Below are 27,791 nucleotides of genomic sequence, written 5' to 3'. Positions count from 1 at the left end.
TTTGAACTGCAGAGTAGTATCTACCATGTGATCATTTCACAATTTGTTTATTCATGCTCCTACCCAGAGACACTTGGGTTTTTTCCAGTGTTAGGCTATTATTAATATAACTGCAGTGGACATTCCAGCATGGTCTTCCATGGGCGTATATTTTCATTTCTGTTGGGTAAATTCCTAACAGTGATATTGTTGATTCATAGTGTAAGTATATGTTAACTTTATAAGAAATTATCAATTTTCCAAGAATTGTTGTTCTCTCATCAGTAACAGTAGAAAGAACTAGTTTTTCCATATCCTAACATTTAGTATTGCCAGTCTTTGTAATTTTAATAAGTAATATAAAATGGTCTTCTTGTGGTTCTAATTCACATTAACTTGATGAATGACATTGGGTGCCTGTTCATGTGCTTAATGACCATTCCTACACTGTTTTTGTTAAAGTGTCTGCTCAATTCTTTTGTCATTATTTAATTGGATTGTTTATTTTCATTACAGGAATAAATTCAAGTCTGTTGACACATGTCATCTTGTCTAGTCTGTGTCTTCATGCCTTTTTTATCTGTAGATTTTGGTACAATCAATGTATATATTCTTCTTCTGTGGTTGTCTTCTGTATGAAGTTTTTGGTTATTGCAAACTGAAAATATATTTGCCTATGTTTCCTTCTAGAAAAAATACAGTATTATTGTTTTAAGATCATTTATTCCATGTGGGGCTCTATTAGCTTTTTGGATCTGTGGGTTAAAATTATGATTCAACTTTGGAAAAATTCATAGGCCTCGTGTCTTCAAATAGTTATTCTGTTCCATCCCCATCTCCACCATTCTGGACTTCATTGATATATATGTTAGGTCACATAATATCATCCTGCAAGTTTCAGATCCTCTGTTCTGTGTTTTTGTTTTCATGTTATTCCTCTTAATATTTTGGTTTAGAGGATTTCTTATTTGGGGTTCCTTCCTTCCTTCTATTCCTTTCTCCTTCCCTCCTCTCTTGTCTCCTTTCCTCTCCTCTCCTCTTCTATTTCTTACTGTAGGTGGGAAGTATCCAGGACTGGTGAAGAAAACCAGTCAGAGATTCAGAAAGCAGACTACCATGTAAGACAATGTGAATAATCTTGGGAATGCGAAGGGAATGTATTTATCCTCTGGGGCTTTGGTACACTGATACGGAAGACTGAATAAAAAGCACATTACCTAAGAAATGATGGAAAATTAAGACTTTAACTCCAATAGATTGGTATTGGTCACTCAGTGTGCTGTGTGAGGGATTCCAAGCTGCATTCAGATTGCCCCTGGACTTGGTGGAGAAAGTGTCATGACTGACAGTGACGGTTGCCTTGGCGCAGAAGAGAGGAGCAGCAAGGTGCTATAGACTTACCAGTCCTGGTCTCAGCACCATGAAGCGGTGGCACAATGACAAGAGAGGTAGAATGCACAGGAGGGGAACGTCCCCTTCTTCCCTGATTTGCCCTGGGCTGTCCATGTTGTGCAACAGAAAGCATGCTTGACAGGGATGGGCAGGCCTGGCTTTGGGAAATATGTCTGGGCCTTCAGGAGGTTCTGGGAGTATCCTTGGTTCTCTCTGGAACACTTCAGGAAATTTCTTTCTTCTTCATAGGAAAAATTAATCTTTTCCTGAAATCATAGTACTAATACTTCACCTTTTTCTTTCATTTAGGATAAAAAAACTCTGGAGAAAAATCAAGCAGGAATGCTACTTGGTATGTTTGACACTTCCAGCCCTCCACGGAGTTTCCTGCCCACTGAAATGGTGAACTATTTAAAAATTGTCTAGATCATTGCCATACAATAAGTTGTGAATTAATATATTGCACCCAGGTATTTAAACATAGATTAAAAAAAATAAGATATTCCATACAATGCATAGAAGGAATTCAGTTGGAGTAAAGTTTTTCTAAAAAAGACTTACAGATCAGAAACAAAGTACTTCTTTGGAATTATAGAAAGAAAAAAGTAGACTCACCCTGGAAACTTCCTACAATTCATATTTAATATGAAATCAGAATGACTTTTTCAAGGTTATTGAGGTTTTACTTCCTTACTTTTTAAGCAACTATTTGATACAGTTTTTACTTTCAATTAAAAAAGAATTGTTCTTTTAAATGTATTTGCATTTTCACTGTTTGCTCTTAAGAACTCCTCTTCCGGGCCTGGGGATGTGGCTCAAGCGGTAGCGCGCTCGCCTTGCATGCGTGCGGCCCGGGTTCGATCCTCAGCACCACATACCAACAAAGATGTTGTGTCTGCCGAGAACTAAAAAATAAATATTAAAAATTCTCTCTCTCTCTCTCTCTCTCTCTCTCTCTCCTCTCTCACTCTAAAAAAAAAAAAAAAGAACTCCTCTCCCTAAATTGCTTTATGATATTTCTAAGTGAAGCTAAGAATATGTACAAAATCCACTATCAGTTTGATTAGAGCCACAATTGGTGTTGGAAATGATCTGCATCATGAGAAAGGCCATAGGAGGGGCTGGGGATGTGGCTCAAGCGGTAGCGCGCTCGCCTGGCATGCGTGCAGCCCAGGTTCGATCCTCAGCACCACATACAGACAAAGATGTTGTGTCCACTGAAAACTAAAAAATAAATATTAACAACAACAACAAAAAAGCCATAAGAGAAGGCAGAGGTGGTAAGGTTTTTCCGATTGGTACTTTGGCTCACAAGTCAAAATTACAAGAAAAAAAGAAGTGTATTTCAGAATCAGGTTTTGTTTCATTTTTATTTTTTAAAGTATTTGTGGTTTAAAAACATATTAAGGAGAGGGGCTGGGGCTGTGGCTCAGCAGTAGAGCACTCGCCTGGCATGTGCGAGACGCTGGGTTCAAACCTCAGCACCACACAAAAATAAATAAATAAATAAAATAAAGGTATCGTGCTCAACTACAACTAAAAAATATTTTTTTAAAAAGATATTAAGGAGAATAATGAAAAGGCAGACAACCAATAAAAAGGTGACAAATGTAGCAGATACAAAACAAAAGAGGATACCCAAATGACCAGAAAACATGAAAATATGCTTAATTCCATTGGTTGTTATAAATTTTGATACAATTCCACAAGAATGGCTGAAATGAAAGACAAATAATAGCTAGTATTGGTGAGAATGAAGAGGACTGCTGGTGGGCGTGTATGAGGGCACCATTGCATATTAACAAAGTTTTGCAATGTGTGCTAATGCAGAGCATGTGCGTACCTCATCACCCAGCAATTCCTATTCTAGGGATATGCCAACTAGAAATGCTTACATTTGTGCACAAAAGATAGGTACTATAATGTTTATAGCTTACTCGACTCAGAATAGCCCAGACCTTAAACTATTCAAAGGTAGAATGGATAAATTGTGGAATATTTTTCAATGGACTATTTGTAAAGTGGAATACTATACAATTATGAGAATGAATGATCTAAAACTACATGCAAAATATGAATGAATCCAACAAAGATAAAGTTAAGCAAAAGAATCCATGTATAAGAATGCATGCTGTATGACTACATTTATATAACGTACACAAAACAAAGTTATGGTCCACTAGAAAGCAAGATACTAGTTAGCCTTGGTTAGGGGGTGGGGGGACACTGTTGACTGGAAGGGAGAATGAAGAGGGCTTCCAGGGCCTGGTGATTCTGTTTCTTGATTTAGTGCTAATTACACAACGGTGGTCAATTTGTGAAAATTCTTGGAGCTATACATTCATAATTTCTACACTGAACATTTCTGTAACATATCCGTTCCCCTTTATTTTTGCAGCTACAAGCTTAAATAATCTTAGAAACAATTTTAGAATTAATTGTAGAAAACTTGCAATCTGGCAGTTCCTCCTATCTGGTATAAAGCTAAAAACGAACCAGCTGTGTTATGCTAGAGCTGGCTGGTGGAGTCTTCCAAATCCAAGGTCAGTAATCTCAGGTAGCTAGCCTGAAGGCAGCCACAGCAGATGCTCTAAATCAGGGCTTTCCAGCACACTGCTGATATCAGCAATGAAAACTACAAAACCCAAACATCTGTTTCTCCTGCATGAAAAGGAATGTAATGGAATAGAAGGAACTGGCATTTAAAATGAGCAAGACATTACTTCCCTTAGAAATTCGGCACCAAACTGTGGCTCTTACCCTGAGTTTAAGAACTCCAGGATGGGTTCAAATCCAATCTCGGTCCTCAAAATCTCCCTGATGAGAAGTAAAGAGGCATAAGCATATTTATCCATTTTGTTTTCATTTTTACTTCTCTCAGTCAAATCTTACTTCTCATTTTAGGAAGTGATAGTCAAATACTGTTTTGTGTTCCCTTTGACTCCCTAGGGCACTCTTTCCCTCCAAGAAACAACAGTGGGTGTGGTCCATAGAAAAGGTTTCTTAACAGATTATCCAGTGGGTTGTTTCCCCAGAATAGGGAAGCGGAGTTCAAACCTGGTCAGCATGTGATCTCCTCTCTGCACTCAGCTGTCATTCTGTCTGTACTATTCTGCCTCTATCCTACAGGGATCTAACAGGGCTGTGGATTCCCCTGGGCACTTCCAAGGCCCAGATAAAATGAGAGGAATGGAACATGCTGCAGCTACCTAGCCCATCATCCTTTGATTCCAAAATGTTGAAGCTCCAACTGAGAAACTTAAAACAGGAGGAAATATAAAGTGCTTCTTCATAAAAGCACATGCAGCAGACAGCAGACAGTTTTATCCAAGAGTCTCTTGTCAGGAACTGAGTCATAGAAACATCAATCAATCTAGGTCCCAATTAAATTTGCCACTAACTGAGACCTAACTCTCATCCGATTCTGCATCTGTATTTTATGCGCGAGAAGCTGGAGTCCGAGGAGTTAAGTGAGTTTTTCAAGGAGGTAGAATCAGGATCCCAATAGTGGCTTCCAATTCTGAGTCTCCTTTTTTTTTGTTCTCTACTTGGCCACCACAAATCTACATTCCTTGATAAACCTCCCCACTAACCTCGACTCCTACTCCATATTAATGTTTCTAAAATTGGGATGTGCCTTATAATTCTTATTGTAATTTTCTTTTCTTATTTATTGTTTTTTTCCTAGGAAAAACATTAAAGGCCTGTTATTAACTTGTTGGTGTCTTGAAATCTAGCCAATGTAGTTTTACATGTATTGACATTTGAAAATATACACCAAAGATTCATTATTATTGAAAATGTCTTGGGTTCATTTAAAATCTGACTTAGTTTACACAGAATTTTCAGAAACAGATATCCATGTGGACCTGCATTTTGGAAGAACTCTTTAGCAGCTTATGGCTTATGCTGAGAGCCATAGCCAAGTAGGAATGATGCATGGCAATTTCCTTGTCAGCCTACCCAATGTTGCTTAGAGGGAGGACTCTCCATTGTGGAAATGGGCTTGCCTTGGACCCAGGTCATTTGCAGTGACATTGCATGAAAGGTGACCTTGCTCAGGGATTAGGGCAGATGGGGGGGGTTTAGGGCGGATCCTGGTTTAAGGTGGATCCTGCTGGGAATTGGGCGTATCCTGCTGCCTCAGGCGCCTGCTCCTTGAGTTCCCGTTGAGTTCTCGTGGGATTCAGAGGGTATTTGGTATGTAGAGCCTGGTGGAGGTAGTGTATTTTCCCAGAACGTGCGTGTAGAGTGCCGGTGAGAGTTCGAGAATAAAGAGTTGCTGTTGGAATCTACAAGGCTTTTGTGGTGGCTCGGTTATTTTGTGCCCAGCCAGACTGCGGCAAGTTTGCACAGAATTTTCAGAAACAGATATCCATGTGGACCTGCATTTTGGAAGCACTCTTTAGCAGCTTATGGCCTGTTCATCCTTTATTCCATTTTGTTGCTCTTCTTAGTGTCATAGACTAAATTCTTTGCAAATATCCATTGGTTAGTGTGAGTTAGGGAGCCTTAAAACAGACCCTGAGGAGGGAAATTGGCAATGGGGTTGGCTGAGCTGCCGTAACTCTCAAGAATTATGGAGCTGGGAAGTGGGTCTGACCTCACTGTTCTCAGCCAACCTCTGACTAACACACCTTTACCTTTATTTGGTGCGGAAGTCATTGAATAAAAAAAAATCATCAGCTGTCTTGTTAGAGAACATACAACCTAGAAGGGGATTATGGCAGGTATTCAAAATATGTTCTATTAAATAGAGCCTATTATTTGGTGGGCAAGCATTTTTTAAGTTTCCTTTTATTTTCTGACTGCTACAATCTCAATACATACAAGAAGAGCACCCTAGCACAGATGTAGTTGTTGAATGATCTTTGAATAATAAAAGCTACTATTTCTTAAAGACATGTTAATGTCCTGAACTTGTCAAAGACAAGGTCATTGAGCCTGTCCTACAACTCTAGGAGGTGGTGTGTTGTCTGTTTCACAGATGAGGAAATTGTGGCATAGATGATTTAAATGATATACCAGATAGTTAAGTAAATAAAGATAGGCTTTCTGACTCCAAAGTCCATCTTTCTTATCAGGATGTACTAGTTCCCCTTTTCCAAGGAATGATATGCTCTATGAGGGTCAGCAGTGACCCTCAAGGACTGATATAGTCCCCTGCTAGAGATTTTGTCTCCTGATTTCTTCACCCTCCTTTTCTTCATCTTGTGCCTGCTCTGTGAGTTTGGCTGCTTGACTTTCCTTCAGTCCCAGGGTAGGGACCCATCTGTGCAGGAAGCATTGTGACCACTCCCTCCATATTTTGTGTAACCCCCATCTGTATAGATACACAGCCACAATGACATGTTGGATTTATTACAACAGGCTCTCTCATCTTTCATCCTCTCATCTGGTCCTCATCTCCATGGGTCCAGGCGGAAATAAACAGTTCCACTTAACAGGTAACAATAGCTCCCATTAATCAGAACTTATTCTGGTTAGGTTCAGTTCATTCCAGGGGCTTTGTGTCTTCTTTTCATCCCCCCCAAAATCCCAGGAGGTAGGTGCTTTTTATCAATCTCTATTTCACAGATGAGAAAACTGAAGCATAGAGAGATCAAGTAACTTATTCAAGTTCATGCACAGTTAAACACCATCCCTGCCCACAAACTACAAGGCCATATTTTTTTTTAAGAATTTAACATTTATTTATTATTTATTTTTATTTTTTATGTGGTGCTGAGGATTAAACTTAGGGCCTCATCTGTGCTAGGCAAGGGCTCTACCACTGAGCCACAACCCCAGCCCCAAGGCCATATTCTTAACCCCTCCATTGTGCTTCCTGAATAGCAGCAGACCCAGGAACAGAACCTAGTATCTGGCTGTATACTATTTAACTGACTGATATCCCATGGGCAGTCCCCACTTTTCAGTTGGGCTAAGTACCTTTGGCCTTAACTCTAATTTTAGCACTTTCCATAAAAGAGATTAACCAGGGCTTAATTTTTGCATTTCTTCCATGCTCATCCTATTTTCCACTTCTCTTATTTTCTTATCTGTTAGCCTGAATTCCTCCTGCATCTCAGATTCTCCTAGCTTATGTATAGAATCAAAATGTTTGTTGTAATTTGTGCTCTATCAATAGAGCATGGATTTGGCTACTACACAATAGTGTAAATGACCAACTGCAGTTAGGAATTAGAGGATGGAATCTCATGTTTCCTGTAATTGATACAGTGCCCAATATTAGATGTTTTAAGGTTTGAGGTAAGGTGGTTATAACCTGTTTAACTTCAGTTCTGGCCCTCAGTCTTAGCTTTAACATGCGCAAAGCCCTCTTAATCCAATTCTAATGAGTTGCCCTGTAAATGAAAGAAAAGCTCATGGTGGAAAAGACACTGAGATGAAATCACATCACACAGCATAGTTCACCTAGCAAATCTTATTCCAGCAATAACTCTTCCATGACAGTTGTTTGGTTTTGACACATTGTAAGAATCAGTTCTTCTTAGAGACTTTCGGGAAGGCAGTGGTCACATACCATCTGTATAAGCATTATCCATTCCTCCTTCTGGACATAAAAAAGTGCTTGGCCTTTGGAATCAAACTTGAAATCTCCTTCACTGTATGAACTTCTCAACGAACAACCAAATAAATCCAGAGCTCAATACCTACTAAACAACCAGTGGTCTTATCATCAGTACCCTGAAACTGAATCACAATATAAAAGCCTTACTCAGACTACATGGGGTCTTGAGATATTTATGAGGATGGAGCCTGAATGCAGGTTTATCTAAATTCCTTATCATAGCTTGAAAGGATGGAGTGAGTATAGTGTACCACTGATAAATATGACTTAGTTTTGAAGAATATCACGAGATGTGAACAAATACTAGAGGGAGTTAACTTTCAAATCCAGAATTCTTGCAAAATGTTATACCAATTAAAGGAATTTCTCTAAAAACACTCTGGGATTCATAATAGCCAACATATGGAAACATTTGTATCTATCAATGGATGAACAGATAAGTAAAATGTGATACACAAAGAGGGGGAGAGAGAGAGAGAAAGAGAGATTATTTGGCCTTAAAAAAAATAAGACTATATTCTGCCATTTGGTGTGACATAGATGGACATGGAGGGCATTGTGTGAAATGAAATAAGCTAGATACAGAAGGAAGAATAAGTGGAATCAAAACAAAAAGTCAAATACACCATGCAGGAGAATGAAATAGTGGTTACCATGGTGAGGGAAATGAGAAGCTATATGTCAAATGACCCAAAGTAGCAGATATATAGGATGAACAAGTCTAGAGATCTAAAGTAAAATGTGATGGCTATGGGTAATAAAATTGTATTGCTTTAGGTTATTGTTGTTCAATAAGTACATTTCAGTTGCTCTTGTCACCAAAACTATAACTATCTGAGATGATAGGTCTACTAGTCTGTTGCACTATACTAACCATTTGACCATCTCTATATCCCATAGCATCATGCTGGAGACCTCAAATATACACAAGAAAACTTGAAAACAGAATACTCTCGGTTAATTTTTCAATGGCTATTTCACAATAATCTTTTGTACATACAGAGTTTTAGAAAACTTAATAATCAACAACCCAAACCAGCATAATATGCTATTTAAATTTTAAATAATATATTTATGACTTTGTTCTTGTAAAAGTAAACAGAGCTTTTAATGGTACAAGATTATAATATCTTTGAACTGTTTGGCTTCATTCAAAAGCGTAATTGACCAGTTTTTCTAGCCTTAAAATTTAGGTAATAATCTTCTTCCTACCAATCTCTTCATTTCCATTTTGCAGATGAACTTGATAAATTATTCTTTATTTCCTGTCTTTAATGTAAGCAGAACATCCAGGTGTTACTAAATATCTGTCTTATTTCATTGCAGAGGTGGTTATATGTTAATGGATTCTGTGCTGCATTTAGTTAAATCATTTCATATGTCATCTTTCAAAAAGAAGAGAGTTACATGAGTTTATTTTTATATGACCCAGATGTATATGTTGTAATCTTATATTAACCTTACAGGTAATTGGCCAAGTACATTACAATAATCTATTGTTGGGATCAGTGCCAGTCCTAAAGCTGTCACACACAAGGAAAGATTTCAGGAGCTCTTGACTTCAGGACCTTTAGTGGGAATGAAGCCAGGGCTTAAAAAAACAGTGTAAGGCTGAAGGAAGAGTGTTCATAAGCTGAACTGGCTGGGCAGAGACTTCCCAAAGTTCCTGGTCAAGAATCAGGAGCTGGCTGAGATCACACACACTGATGAAAGCAAGTCATGGAGATAACTGAGGAAGGTACACGAGGTTGGGGGTAGAGGCCAGTGGTAGAGCACATGTGCAAAGCCCTGGGTTGGATCCTAAGCACAGAAAATAAAAGTACCTAGGAAAGAAGGCACATGATTTGGAAGCAAGCTGGGCTTCTAGACAGGTATGCAGAAATCAAAAGACTCACAGGGGACCACAGAGGAAACAAGGGAGAGTGGAGAATGGTGGCTCGTAAGATGCCAAGAAAGGTAACCAGTAATGCAAAAAATGGGGAGGGGAGTGAGGGAACACCCTTTTGCTTCATCCAGAAACTTCTTTTGTGCTTTTTTACTAGGGCAGGAACCAACTGAACTAGTCAATTGAAGGCCTCAGTCATTAGTCAGAATTAGTCAGCAACTGCATAATTCTGTGTGAGAGGCACAGCAAAACTTAAAGCCTATGAATATTTTCTGTTCCAGCTTCGTGTGGAATCTTCTACCACTAGATTGAACCTTTGGGAAAAGTACTGTATTATTGAAAGCCAATGTTAACAACAACAACAAAAAGAATATATTACTTATAATGAAGAAACATCAATTTAATTATACAGACACACATCATTTCCCCTTAAAGAGAGAAAACATATAAGGTAAACTTTGATAGTCATGTCATGGTATATAGGGAAGAAAAAGAACACCTTTGATTATGGGTGTGGGGGGGCATAAGAAAGCCCCCCAAGGGTAGCATAGGTGTTTCAGTGAGCTACACCAGACAGATACGTACATAACATGTACATGCATACCCACAGAGAAGCAATAAAAAATAAACGCTTCTATGTTCTGAATTCTTAGTATAAATTCTACAAAAATTTACAAATTCTTATTTGTACTGAATGACTTTAGTAACTTAATGAAATGCTCAACTTTTTTTTCCACCTTGGAAGAGGGATAGGCAAATGATCTCTAAGATTCCGTATTCCAATTCTATCCACTTTTAACTCTCAAATGTAGGGGAGAAAACGACTATTTTGACATCACAAAGTAACTTTGTGAATATCATAATGGTAAACTTATGTAACAGACACCAGAGTACCACTGGAACTTTATGATATTATGAAGAAGTGAACTCCGTTACCAAAGTCAGGAGTGCAACTTGGAGTAAAAGGCAGAACGGCTGCAATATCTAGTGTCTTGATAATTAAAATGTTTCCTCTTCCTGCTTCTGGGCTTTTCCATGTCTCCTATTTGTCAGAGCTAATCCTGATAGAGCTTATCCAAGCTCTGTCTCAGAATTGATTTATTAGGGTTTATTGGACAAGGAATTTGCAGTAGATTCTAATGGGCCAGACTTAACAAGTTCTCTCTGACCAAGACTCAGCTCTAAGTCTATGCTTTTCCTCCTGTGTCTCTGAGAGATGAGAGGCTGACATCTCTGACATTCCAAGTTATTAAGCAGTCAGCATATATAGAAAAAAATCCCTCTTATTATTCAACAATAAAAGACAAATAACCCAATTTAAAATGGTCAAACGATTTGAATAGACATCTCTCTTAAAAATAAAAAAGACGTAGCCCATAAGCATATGAAAAGATTTTCAACATTAACAGTCATCAGAGAAAAGCAAATCAAAACCACAGTGAGACACTACTTCATAGTTTTCTAGGATAACTAATCAAAGTTTGACAACAAGTGTCTGAGGATGCAGGGAATGGGTCCCTCACATACTGCTCGTGGGAATGTAAATGGTGCAGCATCTTTGAAAAACAGTTTGATAGTTTCTTAAATGTTAAACATAGAGTTATCATATGGCCCAACAATTACACTCCTAGGTGTACACTTTTGTGACTTCCCAGTTCTCTGACACCAATGCGTGTCCTATAATTCAATCCCGTTCTGAGACTGTACTCACTGCAAATTACAGTCACAAGTTCTGGGTCCCTAGGCTGCATGCCCTTCTGTCTGACTTGATTTCAAATTTGGGGCACCCCATTTCAGGTTCTGTATCTCCAGAATGACTCAGAACTCTAGAAAACACCTCACTTATATTTGCTGGTATATTATAGGGGACCCTATTCAGGAATAGCCAAATGGAAGAGATGCATAGGGAAAAGTAAGGAAAAGAGTAGACCTTGGCACTCCCTCTCAGAGTGTGCCACTCTCATTGCCTCTGTGTTCTCACTCACTAAACTGAGAGCTCCAAATTTTTCCATTCCACCATTTTTATAGAACTCAATATCCACCATTTTTATAGAACTCAATATCCAGCTCCTTCTTCTCCCTAGGGGTCAGAGGTCAGAAGCTAAGAAGGCTGAAAGTTTCACATTTGGTCTTTCTGAACTCCCATTCTGAAGTTATGTGGGGGTCCCAACCAGTCACCTTAGTAGCATAAAATCAGGCATTTCTAATATTCAAGAAATCTCAAAGGTTTTTGAAAGCTCTGGGATAGGAACTAAGGACAAAACCAAATATGTCTGTTATACCACAATACTAAAAATAATTGAAAAAAATCTCTACACAAAAACTTGTACATGAATATTCTAGCAACATTACTCATAACAGCCAGAGTGGAAGCAACAAAGTCTTTCAACTGCTGTGTAACAATGGAATATTACTTTATCATAAAGAGGAATGAAGTCCTGATACATGCTATAAGGTTAGATGAGGTTTGAAAACATCATGCTAAGTGAAAGAAACCAGACACACAAGATACATATTGTATAATTCAATTTATATGAAACATCCAGATTAGGAAAATCCACAGAGGTAGAAAGTATGTTGGTAATTGCAGGGAGTTGAGGAGAGGATGTGTGGTGAGTGACTGTTAATGGGTATGAGGTTTCTTTTTGGGTGATGAAAATGTTCTAGAATTTGTGGTGCTGATTATATAATTCTGTGAGTAAATATATGAAACACTAATGAATTATATACTTTAAAAGAATGAAGTTTATGGAACGTGAGTTATATCTCAAAACAAAAACAAAAAACCAATGAGTGACCTGCTGTATCCACATAAGAGCCAGAAACCTTATACAGCTGTCAAGATGAGAGTGAGCATTTGTAGGATCTCTTGTGCACAAAGCTGGTAGTTATCCTGCTGAAAATACAGAATCTAGAATCGGACTCTTTAAAAGAAAAACTTGGATCTGGCTCTTATTAGCTGTGACTTTGGGTGCCTTGGTTTCTTAACCTCAGTTTTCTCATCTGTAACATGAGGATAATAATAGTACTTGCTTTATATAGTTGTAGGAATTCTATCTAGTAATGCATAGAAAGTCATTGGATTCATGCCCAGAATATTGTCATATTTTGAGTATAATAAATGGTGAAAGATTATTAAAGAAAACTTTGATAAATTCCTTATAAGACTTACTTCCTTCTATAATATTCTCAAACTTAATGCTTTCCTCCATTAAGTGAATTTTTGTTTAGTTTTCCAATGCTGATGTTCTGAAATATCTGTGGGTCTCAAGTATTTAATTTAAGATTTCTAGTTTTGAAATACTTTGAATGAATACTGTTCACTTGACTCCACTATAGAATTAAGATACCTGCATTCTTTGGTTCCTGTTCAAAAAGTAAGAGAAAGAAATCTATGAGTTGCAAATTGGAAAGAGAGAATGAATTCAGCTCTGCGTGTGCTAAGTGTGAGATTTGTGGAACATCCAAGTGGGGATACCACTGAGCTTTAGGTCTGGGGTTTAATGCAAAATGTTTAATAGCCAAATATGAGATCAGCTACAAAAAATGTGAAATCTTGACAATCTGAAATACATTTAAACCACATTCATAGTTAGTGAGGTTCAATAGAGAAGAGTGTGGGCTTGAGAATTAAATAGGCCTAGGATCAAGCTCTGTCTTCATCAGTAGTGTGATTCTAGGTAATCTCTCAGTAACTCTGAAATAATAATAGCAATCTCAATATATTATGCTAGAATCAAGTCAAATAATGAATGCAACACAAACAAGAATTGGGAATATTCTCAGTTCCATTTTCTCTATGAATAAGCTTTAAAAATTCACATGAAAGATTTGTATGCCAATTTGCCAATTAATACTAATACTAATACTAATCACCCCAAAGGAAACGTCATAGCCCTTAACAATTAATACCAACAGTTTAAGTAATATGTTTTATATCATAGCAGAAGCTTACTATTCATTTTAAACTTTTCCATACTTTAAAATATATAGTGATCAGAACAATCCAAAATCCATGTCTTAGACGAGGTGCAAATGTGCCATTTTTGAACTTTAAGGGAATGGTAGCCACATTCTGGGACCCTGGCTTATTGAGCTTATTGAAGTCAGCCTAAAAATTCAGTGTCTTATGTTCCATATAAGCTTCAACATTTCATATTTCTTGGTCCTTGAAATAGAAAGTGGAGAAATTTTTATTTAATACCAAATAATGTTTTAGTTTCACCAGTGGTAGATTCACTTCTGTAATGGCAAAAGGTAGCCAATGAACACACTTCTTCATACTGCGTTGATTAGTGGCTGAAAGCTGTTTAGTATATTTTCTTGCTAAGTCTTGGCTGGATGATTGATGGTCAATAAAATCAACAATAAGTGCTTGTTAAAAGCACCATGAATTTATCTATGCCATGTAAGATTTATTAGACTGGAAAGAAGTCCAATTATACATTTGATTTTATGTGACTAATGCTCTTGGAATAACACTTGAAGGTGTGAAAGGGAGGATGGCAAAGCATAAGCAAAGTTGTTTTATTGGTTTCATGAATTGCTCTGTGAAAACTGCATAAATGTCATCAGTAGTACCAAGTAACAGACTGTGTGTATTTGTGGTAAAATCAGTTGCTGGTTATTTGTACTGATAAAAGAAACTAAAACACAGATAATCAAAGAATATAGATTATATTATAGAGTCATTTCTATTTGTTTTTGAGACAGTTATACTTGAAGTTGAGCCTCTGTATGCTTGACTTTGCAAAATATTCCTCCCTACAAAATCATGAAGGTTATTATGAAGACCTGCTTTTAGTAGAAACTGCTTAATTCCCCATATTCACATTTATTCCTGTCTGCAAGCTGTTTTCTTCAGAGAACAGATAATCTCTTAGACTGATACACATGACAGGTCAGAACAGGGTTATCCTCTCTCAGGCTTTTCCTGAAGCATGGAATGATGAATATTTGGTGTCAAACTGTTAATTCTTTAAATGTAGGCTGCAAGCGAAGTAATACTAGAGGGATGAACAAAAAATCTCAATAAAGCTGGATTATTGCTATCAGGCTACAAAGTTAGCTTCACCTGAATAAGTAAACGGTAGAGGAGAATTAACGATCTATATGTACTGGCTACTGGCAGAAGTTGGCTCTGCCAAACCAAAGAACCAAAGAACAATGTTTAACATTGTATTTCTAAAGCTAATTCCTTAAGGAACAGTTTCTTCCTTGATCAGAGCTGTTAGTGAAAAACAGGCAGTTCTTGAAAACAGGCAGTCCATTTTTTTTGTGCTAAAAAAGAATACCACAGACTGAGTAATTTAAAACAAACAGAAATTTGTTCAGCTAACAGTTCTGGAGCCTGGGAAGTCCAAGGTTTGGGGCTGCATCTGGTGAGGACCTTCTGCTGCATCATAACATGATAGAAAGCACCAATGGGTGAGAGGGAGTGAGAAAAGGGGCCAAACTCATCCTTTTATCAGGAACCTAGACCTTCAATAACTGGCCCATTCCATCTATAATGGCATTAATCCATTCATGAGGGCAGAGTCATCATGACCTAATCTGCTTTTAAAGGTCCCACCTCTCAACACAATTGCACTGGGGATTAATTTTCCAACACAAGAACTTTAGGGGACACATTCAAACCACAGCAGCCAGGCTTATAAAAAAATTATTTGGCACATTTTTGAATCCATTCCTAAACAATACCTTTCCTAGTTCACAAATTTCTTTTTTATATTTATGGTGAAAAGTGAGTCAGGTATTTATTCATGAACTGGATTATGCATGTTTTCTTCAAGCCACATAAGCAAAGGTACAAGCAAACAACTGGCAGTAAACATTGAAGAAATATGTACTTACAGGTTAAAACATATTTTTGTATTTTAAAAAATGAGCTTATAAATGTTCTAGGTGTGCTGAAATGAAGACTTACAATGTTTATGTGCTACGTTTATTTCAAAAGTCCAGTGATTCTATTATGCTGTTTTTTTCTGTAAGTTTTAAGATGCATTGTTTGTTAAAAGAGCACAGTGACTCGATTGCTGTGCTGATAGACCCTTGTGCCTCTGTGTGACTTAGATCTTTCAGGGAGTTAGGCTGGATCCCTCACAAGCTAATCCTGCTGAGGAGGATTAGCAGGAAACTTTGGAGAAAAATGACTTAATTTCTCAGCAATTTTTATACCTGAGAACTAAAGGACCCCAGCTATTTATGTCACTGTAATTTATAAGACCATCAAACAATGCCTTATGGGTCAGATATTTCCAGGGATCATCAGGAAGTAGGGCAGAATAGTTAAATGCCTGAGCCCTGAAGTCATACAGCCTGGATTCAAACTTTGGCTCTGCTACTTATAACTGACATGACTTTATAATCTTTTTGTGCCACAATTTTCTCATAGGAGAACTTATAACTTAGGGAGATTAAATGAGAAAATGTTGCTAAAGGCTTAGAACACATTGTCTGGCATGTAATAAATGCCCAATACATTTTAACAAAAAGTATAAAATTAAAGTTTTCTAATTATTTAATGATTATTGTCAGGTTAATATATGAAACTTAAACTATTGGGTTATATTACTAATTTAATACTCTCTTTCTGATGCTTTTCTTCATTAAATCAATCTTTACCTAACATCTACTAAGTGCAGAAATGGGGAGAACAAAGAAACAGTCCAACACACCGAGTGGTCCATTGGAAGATTTTATCATAAACATTTACCCTACAGTAGAGGACATTCAGTGTTAGAACACAGATATAGCAGTTGTGGGAAACAGAAGGATAGAAGATAGGGCTGTAAAGATAGTCTGGGACCACATTGTGAAAAGGAATGGTACTGAGATAAATAGGTCTGTTTTAGAAATTCAGTTACAGCAGGAGTTGAAACCATGGAGATGAGTCTCTAAAGTCAGGCATGATAAAGGAGGGAAAGTCAATGATGTTCATTTACTCAAGACTCGAAATTCAAGAAGAGTTATCTTGCTTTTTTCAGGTTAAAATGAATCAATCAAAATGAAAAAAAAGTCCCTCTCTACAGTTAAAAAAATGTCTGCAATTATATCCAGCTGAGGATGGGGAGGCTGCAGGTGTAACCCTGATAGGGTCAGGGTAGCACCAGGTTCCTGGTTGGCAGGCTGGTCTGCTAGAAGTCTGTCAGTGCTGGCTTATCTGATCTGATCTTGGCAAAGTTAGATCTGAGAAAGATGGAGGGCAAGCCTGGAAGACAGGACAGCAGCACCCAGTGGGGAGGCTGGAAGGCCAGATGGTATCTGGAGGGAGGAGGCAATTTAGGCAGAAGGGACTGTGACTAGACCAACATACTCCACTTTAACACAATGGCAAAACCAAGGGCAAACAACAGTGAGATGATGTGATGACTTCTCTGAGGCAGATGCAGAGAAAACGGAAAGACAACCAGCAATTGAATACTTCTTGAGCCTTCCTGAGTCCTTCGGGTTGAGGATGAAACTTCTGTGAGCACTGTCTCAGGAAGTGTTTTTGGGTTTGGGACAAATCACATATGATGGAGACAACCCTAAAATTGAGCATCTAGGTACACTGCTGGTGGCCATTTTATAGCTAACTCTTTTTCTAAGTTTAGAAATTGACACCAACTGTCAAAATGAAAATATTAGTAAAGCCTGGAATATAATAGGCGATGTGCTATTTGTTTAGCTTTTATAAATTGCTGTGCTATGTTGTCCTGGAGTCAACATTAGGAGTTTTAACTTTTTAATATCTTTTTATCAAATATATTTTTAAAATAACATTATTAACACAGTTTAATAAAAACTCAATTAAACCAGTTATTTGGAATCATGTATACAAAGCCTAAAAGTAGTAAAAAAAAAATAGAACAGTTACTTTTTATTATATTACATTTATACTCCTGAAATCTAAAATCATTTTTAAAGAGTAAATTATTTATAATAGAAAGGGAGGCAATTTGTATTCAGGTCCTTATATATAAATGCCATAAAATGAGGCTGTCTTATCTTCTACTTTTAATATTTAAAGAATAACAAATTTAACTTTAATATATGTCTTAGGAATTAACATAAGATTTAAGGACAGGCTTACTGTGGACATGTGTACGTAGTTTTAGGGTATTCTATTCTGCCTAGACAGAAATGATAACAATTACCTCCTTACTAGCTTATTGACTAATCATTGCCTAGACTAGTGTTTCTCAAACATGTGTGCCACTCAAAAGGTGTTTCCAAAGTTAAATAAGTTTTGAAAATGCTAGGTTGAATCAAGTAGCTGGTTTGCTGCAAAATATATTGACATATGTTCTCTCTTATCCTCAGAGGATATATTCTAAGACCCCACCCCCCACACAGTGGATACCTAAAACTGGATAGTACCAAAATCTGGATGTGTAAAATGCTTTATCATACATATATGCCTATATATATAATAATAATATATATTATTGACATGATTGACATTGTGTAACTAAAAACACAGAAAAAAAGCATATTATTATGTATATGCCTATATATATGATAAAGCTGAATTTATAAATTAGGCACTATTAAAGATTAATAAAAATAAATAATAGAATAGTTACACTGTAATAAAAGTTATATGAATGCATGTGTCTCTCAAAACATTGTACTGTACTTACCCTTTTCTTCCCAATGAGACGAATTTAGGTGAATGATGTTGACATTGTGACACAGTATTGGGCAATTACATAAGGTTTCCTTGAACATAAGCGCTGTGGTACCACAACATTAGATTTGTTAACTGAGATAGCTACTCAGTAATTAACAAGTAGGAGGCATATACAATGTGGAGAAAAGCAGGATGATAGCAAGATTTTGTAAGTTTTAAATATGCAAGCAATTTAAAACTTAAAAATCAGTTATTTCTAGAAAATTCCATTTAATATTTTTGGAACATGATTGACATTGTGTAACTAAAAACACAGAAAATAAAATGATAGTTAAAGAGGACTACCATATACTATTATTATGATGTAAAAATGCACAAAGTGAACTAACAGGAATGTATTTAGAAAGTCTCAAATTTATTCAACTATGGAAAATTTGTAATAATAGTTTGAAAAATCTAATTTGTAGAGTATAGGTTAAAACAAAATGAATATGAGAGGTTTCATTCACATATTCAGAGATTTCTTGACTTTGAAAACAAACAGAATTGATTATAGTCAGCAATTTGACTCCAGAACCTCCCTGTAAAGTCTATTTCCCTTAAACGTACCATCACTACATTCATTGTGTAATTCAGAGTTAGTTTAAATAAATATTCCCTTAGGACTCTTTTTAGATAACTTCACAATAAAAATAGTTGAAGAAATCAGCCAATAGGCCAGTTAAGGCTACCAGTGGTAAGTGGGCAGACAGCATTAAATACTATATGATTTCATTGAACCAAACTGCCTTTCCATTTATATTTACAGCATCAGAATAACAATATCTAGAATTAATAGTAATTAGAATATTCATATACAAATGGTTACATGAGATCACTCATTGCTCGAAAGTCTGAACTTCTCAGTTGAGAGTGATAGAAAACTAACACAAACTAGTTAAAGCAAAAAAGCGGGGACAGGGGTATGGACTCAGTTATAGGAGTACAAAATTAGATGCTACTGTTATGATTCACTGAGATTTGAAGATTATTTGTTACTGCAGCATCACTTTGTCCAAGCTGACTGATACAGAGTATAAACTAAGATTCTGGTTTTCAAATTCTACTCTCCTGATACATATATTTTGGTTCATTTCTCACAAAAGCCTCTGTCATCACCCAAGTGAATTTCTGTTCCTTAGAACCAATAGTACTTGATAAAATTGATTTTAAAATGATATTATTTAGAACCATTTTGTTCTTAAACATTTATCATGTAATAGCTTCTACTCTCCTCCAGATTCCAAAGTTAAGTTTCAGGTTGAAAATCTCTAATCTGAAAATTAAAAACCTCAAATACTTCAAAATACAAATTTTTTTTGAAAGTGGAAAATTCCACACCTGACCTTGTATTATGAGTCTCAGTCAAAACACCAGCAGCGCACTCAAAATATTGTATAAAATTCCCTTATTCACCCATGTGAATAAGGTATATATGAAACATAAATGAATTTCATGTTTAGATTTGGGTTCTATCCCTAAGATATCTTATTATGTATATGAGAATATTCCAAAGTTTAAAAAAAAACCTTAAGTATTTTTGGTACTAAACATTTCAGATAAGGTATACTGAAACACAGATATGCATACATACTGAAAAGCCCATTAACTTATTTCATGGAGGAAAGTACAATTTATTTACTGATGGGTAAGTATAATTTCTGCCTGTCCTTAATTCTTAGTATTTTAATAATAGATGACTGTGTAATTTTCTCTTATTTATGCAAAATGTGATTTGATATGATGTTCCAATTAATAGCATCTTTTCATATCATACGCAGGAAAAAATTCAGCTACTTCAAACTGGATACAATATTTTTATTGGAGAATCTGAAAACAATGGAGTCATCAGTTATCATTTTAGCTTTGTTATGGAAAAACAAAATACCTTTGGGTAATATATCTTTGTGTAATATTCATATTCCTTGAGTTTAATCAAATGAGAATTTTTCTCTGGACCCAGGAAGATAAGACTAACCCTTTTAGGCCACCTTCAGAGCAGTTTTGGATTATACCTTGTGCTCTGAAAGAAGCAAGCAAACCCCAATTAGGGATGAGATTTCTATGCAGTCCTTGTTGACCAGTGAAACACTGACTTCTGTTTTGCACTACAGTTCACAGTTGTACTAAACTGAAATTATAAATTATAAATATTTAAACTATTTTTTTCCAAAATACTTTCACAAATACAGTTTTAACTCCTTTATATCCTTGTGGATGGGAGGTATGAGACTTGCTTAAAGTCTGGAGGAGTAAGTAGCAGTGTCACCTGTGGAATAATGTCAGGATTTAGAAAGGTGAACTACTTGAAATTAAAAAGTAATAACAGATGTCCCATTTACCTGTTTTTAAATGTTTACAAAGTCATTTTTTTAAACTTTTTTTAAAAATATTTTATTTTTTAGTTCTCGGCGGACACAACATCTTTGTTGGTACGTGGTGCTGAGAATTGAACCCGGGCCGCACGCATGCCAGGCGAGGGCGCTACCGCTTGAGCCACATCCCCAGCCCCAAAGTCATTTTTTGTATTGCAGTTTTTTATGTCAGCCTGAATTGAATAAAGGGCTACAGCAAGTAAAATAAGTAAAAGGACTACTAAAAATTGCTACCAGATATAGCTTATCAGTCTACTTCTTGTATTAATATTTTTTAATGGATTTTGAAGGTCATAAATGTATGATATATATTTAATTTGGTTATCTGACAACTAATACATTTTAACTAGTTGTTTTTGAAACTAATTAAAAATAAACTTCATTCATTTTATCTTTAATATGTAAGATGATGACTTATACTTGAGGAAATACATATTCACAACATTTTCTTTATCAGTAGAAATGGATGGCTAATATATTTGAATATTAATGAAAACTTTCAGGTCTCATAATAACCTCTACTGATAACTAATTCCCCAACTTTGAGAGAACTAAGTATAATTCTTTGCTTTTGTATGTTTTGTAGGGCATAGAAATTCTGACCCATAAGGTTTTGTGGGGACAGAGGTATTATATTAACTAGAACATAGAATATATGAGAAAAGTGAGTATTAACACATTAACTACCTTTTAAGGAAATAAGGTTGGAGTAGGTATGCTGTTCATCTAGTAGATGACAACTGAAAGTTAAAACCTGTCCTCCTTCTGCCTTATTTTCTCTAGGTAGTTTAATCATCTTGACAGTGACTGAATAAAAATGATACCTACTTACTATGTTGAAATACATGTGTAAAAGATCAAAGAACAAATGGTTTTTTAGCCCTTGTCTCAAGGGTTTTAACATTTTTTTTAAAATCCTGTATCCAAATTTTAATCCAGTCAGGATCACAGTGTCTACTCACAACTTCCATTATCAATAAAACAAATAGTTTATTTAGGCTTGACATTAGGCTTGATAAAGATTTCAAGGTTCTTTTTGGTCTTAATGCATAAAGTATAGACTCTTCTTCATAGAAAATTAATACAGTGGGTTGACCATCCTAATTAGCATATGGATTAACTCTTTGACAAGACAGGGTGATTAATTTCTTAGACCCTCTGTAGGGCATTTCAACATAGAATATAGTTAGCAGTTGAACAGTGAAATTGTAATATGAAGAACAAATTGGCTGTGAATTAAAATTTTGAAAACTTTCTAAATTAAATGTCATTAAGAAATATAATTGAAGTGTTTTAAAAACAGTGGCATGTGCCAGTGGGGATCAAATCTGTGCTAAAATAAATTTTATCAGTGCTAATATGATTCAATAGGTTACATGTGAGAATACGAATGATTGTAAACATGGATTACATTCAGTTGGGATACAGGGTTAAGAAACCTCCAATGATGGCTGGAAATGGTGATATTTGCTCCCAGCTTTTTGCTATGATCACTGTTCCAGCTCAGAGTTGGCATCTCTCAAAGGCTATCTTTTCTAATTTCCAAGAATGTGGGGAACTCTGCATGGGGCTACAGTGGAGGCCTGCACATCATCTTCACTGTCCTGCTTCTTCCTTGGTCATGCAACTTGGTGACTGATGTAAAGAAAACTCCCCTCTAATAATCCTGAGTCTCTGCCCTGTCCTCCACTAAGTAGGTTATTTAAAAAGAAAAAGCCAATATAAGCACATCTTAGCAAAGTGGTTGCTTTCCTTCTAAGTGGTATGGGCATATTATTATAATCACCTCTTTTCTATGAAGCTTATTTTCCTGTATATGTGTGTGTGTGAATACAAAACTAATACAATCGTTAACATAAATAGCATGATTAGCACACCAGAGAGTAACAAGTACTACCAAGAAAAATAAGGCAGAAAGGGAATTATGGGGTTCTTGAGGAGGTGGCAAGCACTGTCATAGGAAGATCTCACTCTAATGGTTACTTGTGAGCAAAGATGAAAAGAAGGCAAATGAGTGAACCATTCAGACCTAGGTATCGGACACTTTCAAGGCTGGTGGAACACTGAATGTAAGGGCTCTAGGTTGGTAGGGCACCTGGCAATAGCTGAGGAACATAAAAAGGCACAGTGTGGCTGATGAGTGTGAGGGACAACGAAGTTGAGACTGAGACTGAAGATCAGGGTCTGCGGGTCCTGACAGACCATTCTAAGGACGGCCTGAGAAAAGCGGGGAGCCATCTGAGGATTGTGATTAGAGGAATGGTGTGACCTAGTATGTTGTTAAAGGCAGTCTTATTGTCTAGCCATGGTAACGGCACCATCAAAAGAGTCCAGAGATAGAAATCTGTTAGGAGGTACCCCAAAGTTTGTACATACAACTACTGGAAGAGAAAAAGGTTTGAACCCTGGAGAAACGAAGTGTGGTGTTGGGAGGTGGGGGTTTCGCTAGGAGATGCACCTGCCTGGCTTTCAGGCCACAACCGCAACTCTGGTCCTGTCACTCTAGCTTCAGGTCCCCCTCCCAGAGCATCAGAGGCCTGGACCTGGGCACCACGTTGCCATAGCGACCACAGTATTTCCTTTCCTGTCTCCAGCACTAGGCACTAGCTACCTCTCCCGGCTGGTGCACTCGGTCTGGCTCTGGGCGGCTCATCAATATTCCGCGGGCGACTTCTACCCGGCCCGCGCTGCGCTTCAAGGCAGCGAATCCAGCAACTACAGCCCCCAGGGTCCCCACCACCCCACTGCCTCAACCTGCCTCCTCCCCCAAGGCTCTCAGCTCAACCTGAGCTGGAGCTTGCCTGGAGGCTTTCAGCACTGGAGCGGCTCTGTCTAGCTACGCAGCACTTTGCACATTCTGGCCGCGGCCACAGGCTGCAGGCCCGCGACGGAGAGGGGGCGCCCTGCAGGTCCAGCTCACAAGCAGCGCGCCTCTGGAGACCCACTCTAAGGCATCCCCGCAACAACTCTCTGGGGATATTCAACTTCCCTGTGTGCTGTATGATGTCCCCCGAGTCTCCTGCAATGCACCAGACCGGGAAGGCAGACATCGAAGGCACCTGCATTGCGCCCCCACTGGGACGCGCTGTGAGCAATAGAGGGAACGGTCTGCAGCAAAACTGGAGGATCCGAGGAGCGGGGAACTAGGGGGTGGGTTCTCCTAGGGCTCACCTTGTGCAGTTTCCACATGGCCCCGAGAGCCTTGACTTCGTGGCTGGAGTGTTTGCCCTCTTCCAAGCACTGGTAGCACACGGGCATCTTGCACTGCACGCAGTACATGCTGTGGTTCTCTAGCTCATGGTCTGTGCAGGTGGAGACCTTTCGAGGGCTCAGTCGCCGACTCACGCGGCCCTGGGCCGGGGGTACCAGGCGGTGCTTGGCTAGCGGCCCCCGGGGCGGGTGGCAGCGCAGACGGCACGGATCGCAGTAGAAGACGTCGCACTGTTCGCACATGACGGTGGCCTCCTTGGGCACCTTCTCACAGAGCTGGCACTTGAGGGCCGCAGCTTTGCTCTGTTGGTAGCGGTCAATTACCCCTTCCAAGACGCGGTTCTTGGGGAAGCCGCGTAGACCCCGGTCATCCAGGATGAGGCTGCGGTGACACTGCGGGCAGGTGATACAGGAGTTGCGGGGCACCGGGGCCAGGGCCGGTGACAGGTGGGTGGGTGGTGGCGGCATAGCCGGGGGAAACACACGGACGCCGTTGGGGGACTTCTGACACGGGGTAGTCGGGGCGCTAGCGAAACCTCCGTAGGAGCCATAGCCGCTGTCCGCCTCGCTATACAGGCTCATCTTGTCCAGGTCCAGGTAGTCATAGTCGGAGACCCCAGAGCCGGAGGCCCGACGGCTCTGGGGGGACTCAGACTCCGGGGTCTGCACCAGGATATTGCGGGCGCACGCCTGACACAGATTGTGAGAGCAGGGCAGGATGATGGGCTCCCGGTAGAAGGAGCCACACACGGGGCATTTTAACTCTTCTTCCATCTCTTCCATGGGGACCTGGCTGGAAACGAGGCAGCAGCAGCTGCAGTAACAGGTTCCTTAGCTGGTGCGATGGCCGACGGGCCTGTCGTGTCCAGCACCTTGGCCAGCGGCGACAGCGGCGGCGACCGCGGTGGTGGTGGCGCCTTCCCGCGGTGGTGGTGGCGCCTTCCCGCGTCGCCTTGGCGCCGACTCCCTGCGATGCTCTAGCTCTGTGAGCTGCGGAACCACTGTGCCGCGCGCCAGCCCAGGACCGCCCCCAGCTGCCCTCCTAGTCCCGCCCCGCCTGAGAGTCAAGGCTCATTGGACAGTGGGCGAGAGAGCGGGGCTATCATTGGCCAAATGCCCTGTCTATCTCCTCTCCTCCGCAGGCCCCTGGGGGTTTGGTGGTGAACTGTGAGGGTGAGGGGAGTGTTCGCTCGCGGCTGCATGATCTCAGGAGGGGGCCGGAGTGCGGAGGCTAGGGACCGGGAAGGAGAAATTAGGCGGGATGACTCATCCCTCGCCCTGCTTCCTTCAGACCTCCGGTGCAGTCGCCCAGGAGCAGGGGGGCGTGAGAAACCCCTCCCGCCGCGAGTGAGCCGGCGGAGGGGGCTGGTGCCTCTTGCCAACAGGCGTTTGGCTTCCAGCTCAGATCCCGGCGCGGACCCACCAGGGGCAAGTGCTGCGCAGAGCGGAGGACACCCCTTTTCCCGCTGCTGGCAGCCTGAGTGGGCGCCTCTCCAGGCCTGGGTTTCCACAGGGCTTTTTGGTTTTAAGCCCGCTCCGAGAAGCCACAGAACCCCTCATTCCGGGAGCCTGGTAGCGCAGCTGTGAGCCATGGCAGGAGTCTCCTAGCTTCTTTCTCCCTCAATCCCTAATCTCCATAAAGCGAGGTTTAACTAGGTACCCAGTGTTCTTGGGGGAACATCAGCATCAGTTTAGATCTATGCCCACCTTCATTTCTCGTTTTAAATTCTGTCTCTGCTGGAGGCCGCCGTGCTTTGATGTGAACGTGCCTCCATCGCTTGTCACCCTCCCTGCATCCCAAAGCCATGGCTTCATCTCGCTCAGCATCTGGCTTGAGCTTTCACAAGACCAGCAGGAACGTTGGTTCAGTTGAGGCAGGAATAGTTTGTCTATTTCTGAGTGCCTATGGTTTAGTAACTAGCTCTGTGAATGAATCACAGTGTGACAGAGGAGTCTGAATGTTTGACTCCAAACAACATTCAATGTCACATGCCATGAGCATCTACCACCGCTTCCAGCACGGGGGTTTCTTTTTGTTCTGTAAGGTGATGGTGATAGTGACATGAGTGGGATGGAGTGGGATGGAGTCGGGTGGGTGGGGTGGGGACAAGAGAGTGATTCTAATGTTAGTTCTTAAATATTTTTTTTAATTATTTTATTGTTGGTTGTTCATAACATTACATAGTTCTTAACATACCATATTTCACAGATTGATTCAAGTGGGTTATGAACTCCCATTTTTACCCCGTATACAGATTGCTGTGTCACATCAGTTACATTTCCATTGATTTACAAATTGCCTTTCTAGTGACTGATGTATTCTGCTGTCTATCCCATTCTCCACTGTCCCCTCACCCCTCCCCTCCCCTCCCCTCCCCTACTCTCTCTCCATCCCCTCTACTATAAATCGTTTCTTCCACTTATATAATTTTCCTCCTACTCCTCCTTTCCTCTTATATGTAATTGTGTATAACCCTGAGGCTCACCTTCCAGTTCCATGCAATTTCCCTTAACTCTCACTTTCCCTCCCGCCTATCATCCCTGTTTAATGTTAATCTTCCTCAAGCTCTTCGTCTCTACCCTGTCCTTGGTTACTCCCCTTATATCAAAGAAGACATTTGACATTTGTTTTTTAAGGATTGGCTAGCTTCACTTAGCATAATCTGCTCTAATGCCATCCATTTCCCTCCAAATTCTATGATTTTGTCATTTCTTATTGCAGAGTAATACTCCATTGTGTATAAATGCCACATTTTTTTAATCCATTCATCTATTGAAGGGCTTCTACGTTGGTTCCACAGTCTTGCTATCGTGAATTGTGCTGCTATGAACATCCATATAGCAGTGTCCCTGTAGCATGCTCTTGTTAGGTCTTTAGGGAATAGACCGAGGAGGGGAATAGCTGGGTCAAATGGTGGTTCCATTCCCAACTTTCCAAGAAATCTCCATACTGCTTTCCAAATTGGCTGCACCATTTTGCAGTCCCACCAACAATGAACAAGTGTACCCATTTCCCCACATCCTCGCCAGCACTTGTTGTTGTTGGATTTTTTAATGGCTGCCAATCTTACTGGAGTGAGATGGTATCTTAGGGTGGTTTTGATTTGCATTTCTCTGACTGCTAGCGATGTTGAGCATTTTTTCATGTACTTGTTGATTGATTGTATGTCCTCCTCTGAGAAGTGTCTGTTCAGGTCCTTGGCCCATTTGTTGATTGGGTTATTTGTTATCTTATTATCTAATTTTTTGAGTTCTTTGTATACTCTGGATATTAGGGCTCTATCTGAAGTGTGTGGGGTAAAGATTTGTTCCCAGGATGTAGGCTCCCTGTTTATCTCTCTTATTGTTTCTTTTGTTGAGAGAAAACTTCTTAGTTTGAGTAAGTCCCATTTGTTGATTCTGGTTGTTAACTCTTGTGCTATGGGTGTCCTATTGAGGAATTTGGGGCCTGACCCCACAGTATGTAGATCATAGCCGACTTTTTCTTCTATCAGACGCCGTGTCTCTGATTTAATATCGAGCTCCTTGATCCATTTTGAGTTAACTTTTGTGCATGGCGAGAGAAAGGGATTCAGTTTCATTTTCATGCAAATGGATTTCCAGTTTTCCCAGCACCATTTGTTGAAGATGCTATCCTTCCTCCATTGCATGCTTTTAGCCCCTTTATCAAATATAAGATAGTTGTAGTTTTGCGGATTGGTTACTGTGTCTTCTATTCTGTAC

The 27,791-nt window shown here is 39.2% G+C and overlaps 1 protein-coding gene across 3 annotated transcripts in view; it reads right to left on the bottom strand.

The window, feature by feature from the left end:
* The window catches only part of TRIM9 (tripartite motif containing 9), a 101,945-nt gene extending 76,957 nt beyond the window's left edge, over positions 1–24,988 (bottom strand). For all 3 annotated transcript variants that reach the window (XM_081292327.1, XM_081292329.1, XM_081292328.1), the window contains exon 1: positions 24,030–24,988. In XM_081292327.1, coding sequence (XP_081148453.1) covers positions 24,030–24,851 — 822 coding nt within the window. In that variant the 5' untranslated portion in view covers positions 24,852–24,988. The remainder of the gene's footprint in view (positions 1–24,029) is intronic.
* Positions 24,989–27,791: the final 2,803 nt, after the last annotated feature.

Source organism: Spermophilus citellus (genome assembly GCF_964194105.1).
Source record: "Spermophilus citellus genome assembly, chromosome: 4".
NCBI lineage: Eukaryota > Metazoa > Chordata > Mammalia > Rodentia > Sciuridae > Spermophilus > Spermophilus citellus.
Note: the sequence above shows the minus strand (reverse complement) of the source record. Positions and strands in the feature narration are given on the sequence as shown.